Source organism: Platalea leucorodia (genome assembly GCF_965183815.1).
Source record: "Platalea leucorodia genome assembly, chromosome: 1".
In the NCBI taxonomy this organism is placed as follows: domain Eukaryota; kingdom Metazoa; phylum Chordata; class Aves; order Pelecaniformes; family Threskiornithidae; genus Platalea; species Platalea leucorodia.
Genome location: NC_138823.1, coordinates 12,536,976 through 12,549,393, shown reverse-complemented (window position 1 = coordinate 12,549,393; position 12,418 = coordinate 12,536,976). Strand labels below are relative to the sequence as shown.

General features: G+C 41.5%; 1 protein-coding gene across 3 annotated transcripts in view; it reads left to right on the top strand.

Annotated features, from left to right (window-relative positions):
* The window catches only part of NSMCE2 (NSE2 (MMS21) homolog, SMC5-SMC6 complex SUMO ligase), a 137,184-nt gene that overhangs the window by 27,008 nt on the left and 97,758 nt on the right, over nt 1-12,418 (top strand). For all 3 annotated transcript variants that reach the window (XM_082312196.1, XM_082312195.1, XM_082312197.1), the window contains one exon: nt 2,405-2,511. In XM_082312196.1, the coding sequence (XP_082168322.1) occupies nt 2,405-2,511 (107 nt within the window). The remainder of the gene's footprint in view (nt 1-2,404; nt 2,512-12,418) is intronic.

Here is a 12,418-nt window from a genome sequence, read left to right as displayed (position 1 = left end):
CGTCAGGGGAAGGGAGAGTGTGGCGCGAGCAGAGGAGCCATGCGCAGCAGGTTATTGCAGTGTGTCATGAGGGCCGACAAGAGTTTTTTAAAGGCAAATAGAATAGCCTATAGTGTAAGTTTTCTTTTAAATCTTGTTTAGGAGACGGGGAGATGAGTGGCTGGGAACAACACAGGACATTTCCTCTTAGCTCTCAGCACCTTGGACTATGGATCGAACTGCAGATAGAAAATGGACTCTAGTATCCGTCAAAGAGCAGAAATAGGGGATGGACAGCAACTGACCTGTATACAGTCCTTCAGATCTGTCTTTATGTCCATAATGCCTTCAAGGGCAGGCTACGATCATGCATTAGTGATGCATTCAGCGATTTGCCAGTATGTATGACATACTTCATGTGCATGAAAGAACAGCAACAGGAAAACAGCAGTGAACATCACTGAGACTTAAAACAGGCTGGTGGATGGGTGGAGCGGTCAGTACACGAAGAATGCAGGGCAGGATGTAGTTACAGGTAATGTCCCTCTTGCCTGAGCTGTGTTCCACCTCTTTGTTTGAGCTTTATTTTAATGCATCTCTCAAGTTGCAATACTATTATTCTTCATCTAAAGCTTTTTTAACTTTTAGGAAAGACGGCATTAGTACAGCTCACTTGGTGTTTAACAATGCACTTCTCTTCCCCTAAAAAGAAAAGATTTAGGCCACTGCAGTTTCTTTATGTCGTGGATATGATTCATTTTGGCCATGGGAGGAGAATGACAGTTACTTGCTACACAAACCTTTCCTGTGATTCATGGAGTGCCATTTGTGTCAGCCTTGAAGGAGGCACTTCATATGCTTCCTAGCAGGAAGGAAAAAGAGCATGATCATAGTTCCCAGATCGGATATGGAAATTGGGTGGGAGGGAAGGGAAAGGGGAGAGGGAAATGCTGATTCTTCAGAAGAAAGTTGCAGGAATGCCAAGATTCTGTCTGCAGTATCCATTCATCTACTTAATGAAAAATGGATACATACCAAGCTTATATATAATTAAGGGAAACATCATGACTGTAATTGCCATGTTCACAAAATAGTATGGCTTATTATGTAACTTTTTTGTGTAAATATATCTTAGCGCTTTTCCTTCTGTCTCCTGGATCCATCACTGTTTCATATGGTACGAAGCTCCTATCCCTGAGTGATGTGTTTCAGCAACAGTTGCAGGTTTTGCTCTCAAGCTAAGACGGCCGTATACAATGCTTTATGTTAGCTTTCTGCAGAGACAGATTTTTGTGCTCTAACGTACTAATATAGTTAGCAAATTAGGAAGTGCACTAGCTTGCCAGATCAGAAGACATTTTCCTTTCTTCACAAATAAAGTAATTTAAAAAGCTATACCATGATTTTCTTCCTAAAAATAACAGTGCAGATTGGCTACTTAAACTGCTTGTAAAGAAGAATACTCCATTAAATGGCAACCCCTAATGCTGCACGGCAGACTTTGGGGCTCTTTTACAGCTTCCAGCTGCTTCCAGCTGTTTTCTCTATACCTGCAAACTGCAAGGTAGGAATAAATGGGAGTAGGAGAAGTGGAAATTTAGGTTTCCTAATTTCTTTATTTCCTAAATGGGTTAGGGGCTCGTGGCTGGCTGTCCTCCTGCCGCTGGCAGCGTTTGGTGTGGTACATGCACCTGTGTCAGGAGATACAGCTGTGGCTGTTCAGCCCTGTAGCGTCTATGGAGCCCTTATCCAGCTAAGCAGATGCACAGCAACGTTAGAATGGGAAAGCAGAGGTGTACTTGGAGATGAAAGGAGTGAAATTAGGAGGAATGCAGGAGAGAAAAAAAGTGGATGTGAATTACTAAGCACACGTCCTGTATTCATTGATTTTCACTGGCAATTAAAATTTTACTGCTTGATTCACCAATGCTATTCAATCTTCCATTATTTCCTGTGTTATAAAATGCTGGCTCTGTTTTGATTTTGCAGTAGCTATGTTTATTGGGGATAAGGGGTCTAATTATAGCTCTGAACTATACTGTACTGAGAGGGCATTTAAGTTTCTTCTGACTATTTCTGAGGCAATGTGATGACTCATGAAATATAACTTTTGCAGAAAATATCCTGATTGCCTAATGACTAGGTGTTGGTAGATGAAATTACACACACTCTCTCTTGTTCACATGAAACCAGGGAAGTGTCTTTCTGAGTAAGCTGTTTGTTCAAGTTACCCAAGAAATGTCAAGGTTTACAATTGCAAAATAGGAAAAAAGTAAATGTTTGAGGAGCCTGAAAACACCTGCTGTGCCTTACAGATGCTTTAGAAATTCACAGTGTTAATACTTGTCTTCATATCTGTAAAGAAAAAATGCTGCCTGAAAATAAGACAACTGATCACCCATGTACAAAATCTTCTGTTTTGCAGATGATGTAGAGGATGTTAACAGTATGGAAAATGTCATGTTAGAATATGCTGCAATGGACAGAGAACTTAATCATTATATGAGAGCAATTGAAGAAACGGTAAATCAGGTAAACTGTCACTTTTGTCAAAGTTATGAAAATATGTCCTTATTTAAATATTATCTTTTAATAGATACAAATGTTACATTAAAACAATACATAGTTGGAAAGATAGATCTTTGACAGGTATAAAATACTGAAGTTGCCAGTACAACTATTAGTTTTTCTTCCTAGCTTGCATGCAGTGCGACACAGTTTCTAATTCCTGCCCACCAAACTCTTGCACCAGTTGGAATATGAGTCTCCATCCCTGGAGGTATTTAAAAGACAGGTAGACGTGGTGCTCAGGGACATGGTTTAGTGGTGGACTTGGCAGTGAGAGGTTAACGGTTGGACTCGATGATCTTAAGGGTCTTTTCCAACCTTAACAATTCTATGATTCTGTGATTCTATGGGATGAATAGTGCTTTGGGAATGGCTGAGGACTGTGTAGTTAAGACACCGTAGTCTCAGATGGTACCTGCTTCTCGTATTGCAGAAGATGGAAGCTGCGTAATGAATGAGGCAGCTGATTTCAGGAATAAACAAGTGGTTGTGGCAGCGGGGAACGGATGAAGTCTGGTTTCCAGTGTCTTCCTGCCACGTGAATTTGCTGATGCTTAATGAAGGGTGAGCTCGTTAATTGTTCACTCAGTTAAGCAGGGTCTCGTTTGCTACCTGACCACTCATTTTTGCAAGAGCTGTCGCATTTCAGCACGCTCGGGGGTTTCTGGCTCGGCATTGAGCACCATCACCGTTGCCCAACAGGTGCTGGGCTGTTCGGGGGAAACGCAGCCAGCGCGGGTTGCGTAAGCTCCCGTTCCTGAGCAAACCGGGCTCGACGGCGGACGCCGTGGGTCAGGCAGCTGAACACCACTTTCGGGGGACTTCTCCCTCCCTGCCTTTCGCGGGCAGAAGGCGACGTCGAACAAAATCCCTCGCCTCTCCCCGCTGCGCCCCGAGGGCCGGAGCGCGGCGCCGGGGCCGGGGCCGGGCGGGGCCCAGGCGCGGCGGCGCTGGCCGCCAGGGGGCGCCGCGGTGGCGCTGCCCGGGGCCGCGCTGTGCGGCGGCCGGGCCGGGGCCGGGGCCGGGGCCGGGGGTGGGGGGGCCCCGCCGCCTGCGCCGCGCCGCGGCTCCCGCTCTGCCGGCCCGTCCCGCTCCGCCGTTAGCTCACGTTGCCTCCTCGTTAGCGTCCTGTCAGCCCCCTTTGGTTCTCTGTCCCTGGCTCTTGGGCTCTGCGTAATCCGGTCAGCTCTGTAACCTTGTTACCCCGGTTCCAGTGCACGGCTGCTTTCTCTGCGTTCTCTCAGGCTGTCCCTGGCCGCTCGCTTGAAACAGCTCCTTACTTTTCTCTTTTCTCATCATCGAGCCTGGCCATTAGCAAGCAAGGTATTGAAAGCGTAGGCTCCACGGCAGATCCAGACATTGAAAGAGTCAATTTCAGAGCAGTCTGTACTTGATCGCTTCATTTTTGGGCCACGTCATGCTTGGAGAACTCAACTTTCTAAGTAACCTATTTTAGCGTCTGCAAATAGACTTTTAGGTGTCAGTTTTGTATGGATTTCTCTAGAAAAGGCAAAAAGCACATCCCTGATTTCCCTTCAAGATGTGAAATCTGTGTTTCAAAGCATGAAGGTAGTAGAGCTTTTCAATTAAACCTGTCTTGCTATTATCTTGCTATTGTTTTTTGCTACTTTTAAAACAAAAACGGAAGAGCAAAGTAATGCATTTTCCACTAGTTCTATTCTGAGAAATGCCTACATGTTTTTTATTTTGTAGAAAGGTTTTCCTTTAATAAATTTTTAAAATCATCCTCAGTCAGATGCTTAACGGAAAAATCTGCATTCAAATAACTAAATATTACATGTTTAAAAAGAGTTGAAAACTATGTCTACATCAGCAAATGTTGGACAGCATTAAATACAGTCACTGTTCCCCGTGCAGTCTTTAAATATACATTTCAATTCAGATGTCACCATAATTGCAGACCTCCTAGTTTATATTTGTCAGAAACTGGATGGATCATAACTTTTTCCTTTTATTTGGAATATTTATGATTTTTAAAGCTTTCCTAGTAAAACATAACATAGTTCTCACATCATTAGGGATTAATGATGTATATCCAGACTTGAGTGAAACATAGTAGGTTTATATTTTGATTGTAAGCTATTAACTAATTGATGTGTTATTGTTATATGAATTTCAAGTCATTTTCAACAATGTAACTTCTTTCATTATTCCTATGTGTCAGCAAAACACTTTCTTCATCCTTAGGAATATAAAGAGTAAGCCTGTGCTTTCACCAACAAAGCACTCAAATTCTATTTATTTCAGATGCATTCACTCGTGATCTTTTAAGTTAAGCACAGGTTTAGCTGCTTGACTGAAGTGAAGATATTTTTCTGGGTTTAGGTAGAGCAACGATACATTCATGATTTTTAAGATTCAGCAGCATCCGTTGTGTGCATATCTATGTTTGTGTGCAAAAAAAATGAAGTCCTGGGAGGGTTGGTTTTCATTTTTCCTGATTTTTTCCCTAATGTAGTTCATTTATGTTGTGTCAGAGACTCCTCCTTGCTTTGCTGAAATAAGCTCCTTCCCTGTTCTTTCCTTCCTAAGGTTTTAAAAATGCAGCTCCAAGACATTTAATACATTCAAGAGTCTATGTGGATTATAAAGTCAGTAATGGCTAATCTATTAGCCTCTAGCCACACTTCTCCTATCTCTGTTTCCTGCCTCCCTCTAGGGAATTTTCTGTACTTTCCACTGCCAACATCCCGAACAAACCTTTCTGAGTAAGAGAAAGAAATGTATATAAGCTTGTGCAGTAGAGCAGAGATACAATCTATTGTCTAAAAAATAACAGCTAGTGCTTTGTTTTGGAGGATAGCTACACGCCGTGCCTCTAGAACTGCACAGCGTATCTCCAGTTACCTGTCAGAGACAGCTTAAAATCTGCTTCTGGGAAACAGATACTGTTGCTGAATTTAGGACTGCACCTGGAGGTAGCTCTGGAAAGGCCTGGGTTTAAAATAGCCTCCACTGGCTTGCTCCCTGGTTCCGTCTGACTTCCTTACCTGAGGGCTTTCTCTGGGGAGTTGCAGCAGGCCATTCATTTTCACAAGCAGACTGTTTTTCATGTACAGGGTTAACAGTATTTGTCTCAAGCCGCAAAACACATTTTAGCTGATTATTCTGTGAGTTTGTATGTTGTCATTTTTTGTGGTCTATAGTGTCTTCATAGAGCAGTGAACCTGAAAGTATGTTATATTCTGTGTTTCACCTTCTAACCACCTGCTTGTAGTGAATGTCCAACTGGGAGTTAGCAAGATAAGCAGACAGCGACAGTTAAAATTCCTGATATACTATTTTATTATGTTTACCTTTAAATGACATTGACAAAAAGATGATATTGTGCAACAAAAGTGTGTTATGTAAATAACCAGGAACTAGCATGAGATATAGTCACAAGTTTTTAAAAGCCATTTTTTTAATTGATTTAGGCTTCAGTAGGTGGAATGCAGAAGGTGAAATATGTCAGCATCCTCTTCTGGTTGAATCAGCAGCCTGTTGAGCAAGAAATGAGCAATTGAATCACAGTGTTTCCAACAATAGTCTGTGGGAAATCCTTTGTCTGTGGAAACTCCCTGTGCCACTGGATTTTCTTGTACCTGTGTAATGACTGGACTCCTACTGCTGCTTCTTTTTTCATTTTTAACGGGTATTTTTAAAAGAAATTAGCCAATATTTGGGTCTTTTCCATGCAAAGTCCAGACAGCACTCTTATTTTTAGTGTAACAACAACAAAAGACTGATGGAGCTGGAGGATCTCTTGCAGGCTTCTTTATACTTTTGAAGTGGACCCAAGTGATTGGGACCCAGGCTGACTTAGCCAGTTCAAGTGTCCCCTCCTCTGGGAGAGCTCTCAAGCGGCCAGTGCCAGCGTATTGTGCCTGTTCTCTCTCTCCCACTCTGCTCTCTAGATTAGCAGGGGTGTTGGCAGCGGACTCTGATCACTATCTCAGCTTTTCAAGCATTTGGCTTGTTTGGGACTCTAAAAGCTGGGGTAGATTTTCTGAAGTCCCCAGACTTCTTTTCTAAACAAAATGAATCACAATGTTTTGTAGGTCTATCTAGAGAACAAGGAAGACATAACTAGCTTTCTAATGTTGCGTTATTCCCACCTCTCTTTTCTTCTTCTGCAGAGAAAGAGAACCTGGGCTATTTTGTTTCTTTTGCAGGTGAGAGCAAAGCATTGAATGTGGTAGTAGCATCTCTGGCAAAGATTGCTTAGTACTTCCTCTTAGAAGTTACTGCTTTGCCAAACGTCAGTCTATCTTGCTTGAGTTGTGTCTGCCTTTTGCTAAGCCTGAGCACTGTGAGGGAGGATAAAATCTAAACCTGAGTGAGGTGCAAGAAAAACATAGGAGACTCGTTTAAGAAAAATGTTAAGAGCCATGCTAAGGAAGGACTGAGAGTGGGAAGAGGCAGATGGAAAGGTAAAGGACATGGGCTTGGGAAGTCATGAGGTCATGTGGACAGATGGGGAAGAGACGGGTTGAAAGAGTGCTAGGAAGGAGGGGCTGTTGAGCTGGAAGAAAAAGATGGAAATAATAGAAGTTGCATTGGTGCTTGGATTTTATCCCTGCTTCTGCTACAGCTTTCCCATGTTGTTCTAGGTGAGTCATTTCTATCACCATGTAAGTGGCTGCTCACATCTTTGTTTTCCGATTGTCCTGCATGGAAACCGATTTGAGCAATTATAACTGTAAATTAGATGAAAGGTAATTATAGTTTGAACACGGGAAGTGAAACTAAACATGTTCTTTTTCGGGTTTTATCTGTAAAAGTGTGTACAACTGATGTAGGTGTGTGTCTTGTGTAGGGGTTGAAGTCTGGATGCATCGGTCATTCATGCCTGTGTGACTTCACACCTTGCCAAGTGTTCAGTCGTCCTTTGGCAAAGATGAGGAGTGCACCATGTTCCTTACACAAGAGCGGTTTTGTCTCTACAGAATATACAGGAACTACTCTTACATTTGTTTTGTGGTTTTGATAATAGTTCCCTTCAGAGTAGTAAGTTCATTGGGCAGGGGATAGGAGGGGGTGTTTGTTCACTTTCTCAGTAATTTAGAGCAGATTACTCAGTATTGGGGTCTGTTGTCTGCAAGGCCAAGCGTGTAGGTTTTAATCCTGCAGAGGAATAATTTCCTATAGTGATGTAGGTCATATTCATTCCAAGTGTGCAGCTTGTGAGTGATCTAAGGAGCATCTGCAGAAAAGGAAAGGATCCTATTTAAAGCTGCTGTACAGGAAAGTCCATGGGCTATGTTTGACTTGCAAACTATTTAGAAGAATTCCTGTTTCTTCACTTAAAACTCGTAATATAATGCTCTAGCGACATGGAAAGTCTTCCTTGGTCTCAGAAAAAGAAAAGGACTTAAAGATAACATCTTTGTTACCTGGCTCTGCCAGCATAGCTGTGTTGGCTGTGGGTCCTATTAGAGAAGGTTCTGCCAATATATCCAAATCATCTCTTTTGACAAAGGAAACTAAACCAACACAACACTTTCTGTAGTGGCAGCTCCACCTGCAGTGTGGGTTTTGAAGGAATAGCAAGGTCAACCAGGGGATGCGGTTCCACCCAGCTCCGGTCCTCCTTGGTGGCACAGCTATGACAGCAGAACTGATGTGATGACCAAGTCCATTCTGTGTGGCAGGCACTGACAGTGTCATCAGTGACCTCTGCTGCCTGGTAGAGACAGGGCTGTGCTTCAAAATCAGATTATCACTTAGTTTTCTGTAGAGCTGAGTAACAGGAAGACTATGAATCCCACGGTATTCATGTGTTTTAATTGCTTCAGGACTCTCTGCCTGTGACTGGCACTGTGATACCCATTACAGTGTTGTCAGTGAAACAGTTTTTGATATGGAACTATCTAGTTTCATGGAACAACAGCCTTGTTTGGTGCTGATGCTTTCTTAATGAGCACTTTGCTCTTCTTTTTCTTCTTGCTGCACTGTCATAACAGCGTGTTTTAGGGCAAAATCCACTGATGATATCCATATCTGCAACTGTGACCTTTACTGTTCCAGCTGAGTTCAGTGCATTTTCTCTGATATGTGCAGTGCATCAGTGTTTCTTGATTCTTGAATTGCTCTTTACTGCATATTTACTTGCTATCTACTAATGAAGCCACTTTAGACTGATAATCTTACAGAATAAGCAAAATATGGACATTGCATCAAATCCCTGTCATGACTCGGGCAGGATGGTAGAGGAAAATAATATGTGACTCTATAGTTATGCCTCTGCATATATATAACGCCATAGGGCTTAATAAAGCTTTTACAGGCAAACTTAATTCTGGCATTTGCTAGCTGTGGAGTTCTTTAACATTTTAAAGTTAATTCAGTGCCATTTCTTTTATATAATTTATAATCAATAGTGCAATGCTTGCTCTGCCCTACTGCTGTCTCCAAACAGTAATTCAAACAATATTGCACTGTTGTAGGCATGTACTCCATTTCCTGCAGAAACTGGGGCAAAGATGCATTTCAACACATTTCTAATATTTACTTTCTAATATTTACTTTACTTTTTTGTGTCTCTCTCTGTATGTGTTGGGCTAACCATTTGATGGAAGCCGCTTTTTTATTTTCCCAGAATTAGTAAGCTATGTGTATAGTTCACTACAATAATGTGTAGAGTCCACATTTGATGAACTGCAATAAAAATATTTTTTTAGTAAGCGGTATATAAAGAAGTAGGAGTAGCGTTTGATTCTATGTGGGTTATATAGCACATCCTCAGTAGTGTGTCTGAGTGTCTCATAGCAAGCATGAAAATGTATCCTGCTTTTTGGAGACTAAACCCTGGAAACCCTTGCACATGATCATAGGTTTATTTGACTTCACTGCCGTTACTTACATTTGTCAAGCTAAAGATTTTCCTAAATATTTGCAGTGTCAACACTGCCATTGCCGAAATGGCCCTTGGCTTGTGTGGCTAGGGCTGGGGCAGCGGGGGCCACAGCTGGTTAGTGGAGTGAGGATTTGGGTGAAAAGAAATGCTCTGGACCTAGGACGATCCCATGGAACTGGGAGCTCTGTAGACAGGGTGGCAGCAGGGATAGTATTTAGAACAAATGGGCCAAAGAAGTCCTCAGAACCCCATCATAATTTTTGTTATGTTGGGCAGCAGTGCTGCCCAGCAGGTAGCAAACTAGCCTGGGATTAAGGAGGACTGGATACTGTTTTCAGGTCTACCAGCAGCCTGTGTGGTTGACCTTGGCAAATTGTTTTGCTCTGTGCCTTGGGCTATGGTCCCATGTTCGTTAATACCACTTTTGTGCAGTACCAAATCACCTGGTAGCACATTCTCATCAAATAAGGCAGATCACATGATATCATGTTTATCCTGGCTGTATGCCGGTGGCAGAAGGACAGCCGCTACCTGATGGAGCATAACTCTGTGCAAAATTAGAATTGGCAGAGTGGGTTGCACTTAATCAGTGCGTCGTGCAGCTGTGGTGTTTTTTGATCTTGTACTAGACATACTGAAACTGAATTTACTATCTAGTTGAACCACGATCTCAGTCATGTGGACAGCATCCCATATCTCTGTCTGTAGAGATTTATTTTTTTCTACCTGAAGATTTCAAAGCAATTTGAATTCAGTTTTTTAACGATTTTATTTTAATATTAAGGATTGTAGTTGGCAGTCTGAGTTGTTTCTGGAATTCCAGAAGGTCACAACAGAGAGCACTTGAAAGTCTCTGTGATTTGAATCCCTGCTTTTCTAGGCAATGTCTGCACTTCAGAGTTAACATGAGTTAACTCCATCTGGCTTAGCTTAGCCTAGAGGAAAAAGATAAAATTATGAAATGTAATGAAATTGGTAGGTGTTCAGGTAGATAGCCAGTGCAAATTAAAAGGCCATCTTCATCTCAAATCATGGATTTTTTTTTTTTTTTTGTTGTTGATGAAACTTACTACTGGGAACACTGGCGTTGTAGTTTCAGTTGATCAGTAGTGAAAATAGTCTTTCAAATTAACGATCTCATCTAGAAGGACCCTGCTGACAGTCCAAGGATTTAAATGCTGGGGCTGGGGGGAGGAGGGGCACTAAAGTCTGGATGATTCTCAGCAGCAGGGGTTTTGACTTGAAGTTAAATTCTCCTGTTAATTGAACACACCCAACTTGACCAGTGTCTTTGGGGAGGCAGTTCTGGAATGCCTTCCACAAAATGTCTCTCTCCAAATGTTCAGTGTTGTTTTAATTACTGTAATTGTTTCCAGAAATTATATGTGTATGTTGGGTATTTTAACATTCCTCCCCCCAAAGTTTAAATGTTAGGCCACTCATTTAAAAACATTTACTCTTTCTCCTAGTATGTTTTTCAATGGACCTTATCAATAAAAATACTCAGTTACACAGATTTTCCCTCTGCAAAATTCTTAGCAGCTTTATATTGAATCACAGATAAAATGTAGCTTACAGCATTAACTAGATCACACTTTTTTTTGGCTGCTGCTACCATGAACTTGTTTTTGTTAAAGAATTTCAGTTAAGAAGGAGTTAGTAGAAGTTGCTACTCTCATTCCTAGCTTCCTCATAAATGATATTATTTGGGCCTTCTCATTGAGCTATCCAGTACTGGGTGTAAGCAGGAGTGTGCATGCAACGTTACATGTACCAAATTCTTGCGACTTCATAATATGGCTTGTTCTGAATGTTTTAACTTTTACAGAACTGCATATGTAGGGCCTTTGTTAAAATGGAAAGAACTGAACATTTGTGGAGCATTTCTTTGTTTTATTTTTTGATGTTGGAAGTTAAGAGCAGCTTTTTGACATTTATTTCATTAGATTATATAATGGGTTTCTCATGATTTTTAACACATGCACTCAACCTGTTCTGCAAATGTCGAATTGTCTTTCTTTCTCACTTTTCACATTGCTCCTGTTGATGGGAGGTAGTGCTTTGATTTAAAAGAAGAAGCATGACTTCTTTGTGATTTGCTGCAGTATGTAACTATGCCCGTTTTAATGCCTACTAAGATAATAAAAAAATCTGCTTAATAGTACATACGCATTTTGTTATCTTTCCAACTTGAGGTACAGGTTTCAAAAAAGACCTAAATCCTGCCAGAAATCAATACCAGATGTCACGGTATCTCCCAAATGTGGCCCCATTGTTGATAACCTACTGTGAGTTACAAACACTGTGCTTGATAATAAGGGTTGGCAAGTTGGACTAATTTCTGGGCTCTCATCTTATTTCACTGAGCTAAGTGCATAGCCTGAGTAAGCTGATTTAACCAGCTGAAGCATTTCTTTTATCCTTAGACACGTGTGTTAATACTGACAGTGAATGAAAAACATTTTAAAAGACTTAAGAAAATGTGTACGTCAGATACACTCAAAAGTTTCTTGTAAAGTGTGAAGTTCCCACGTTAACATGTACTCACGCATACTATGCCTGATAAATTCCACAAAAACAGAGAATTGAAAAGCTCAATGATGTTGCTGCTGTTAACTCTTCTGGCTCTTTTCAAATGTTGGTGCCTTACTGCATTGCCACTGCTTTTGTGTGAACAATTCAGTGCGTATTCAACTAGATACTCATCTTCTGTTCAAAGCTGTTATGATGCTATTTTTTTCCCCAGCAGTCTGTTGTGTGGGGAGAGGATAGGATAATAAGGGCTTGGATGCAATGGTGAGTTTACAAGGGTTGCTGGGAAGATGGTAACTCTAGTAGGGAAAACTTATGGGGTGTGGTTTTGTGGTGTGTGATAATTGTTGTAATGATGAAGTGTGGGCTGTAGATGAAATGTTTCTCCATGGATATTTTTATGCTTAGTTGGAGGTGATCAAGGGATACAGGTAAAGGCTGGGCTGCACTAGAGGCAGTTTGGTCCAGTTCAGTAAAACT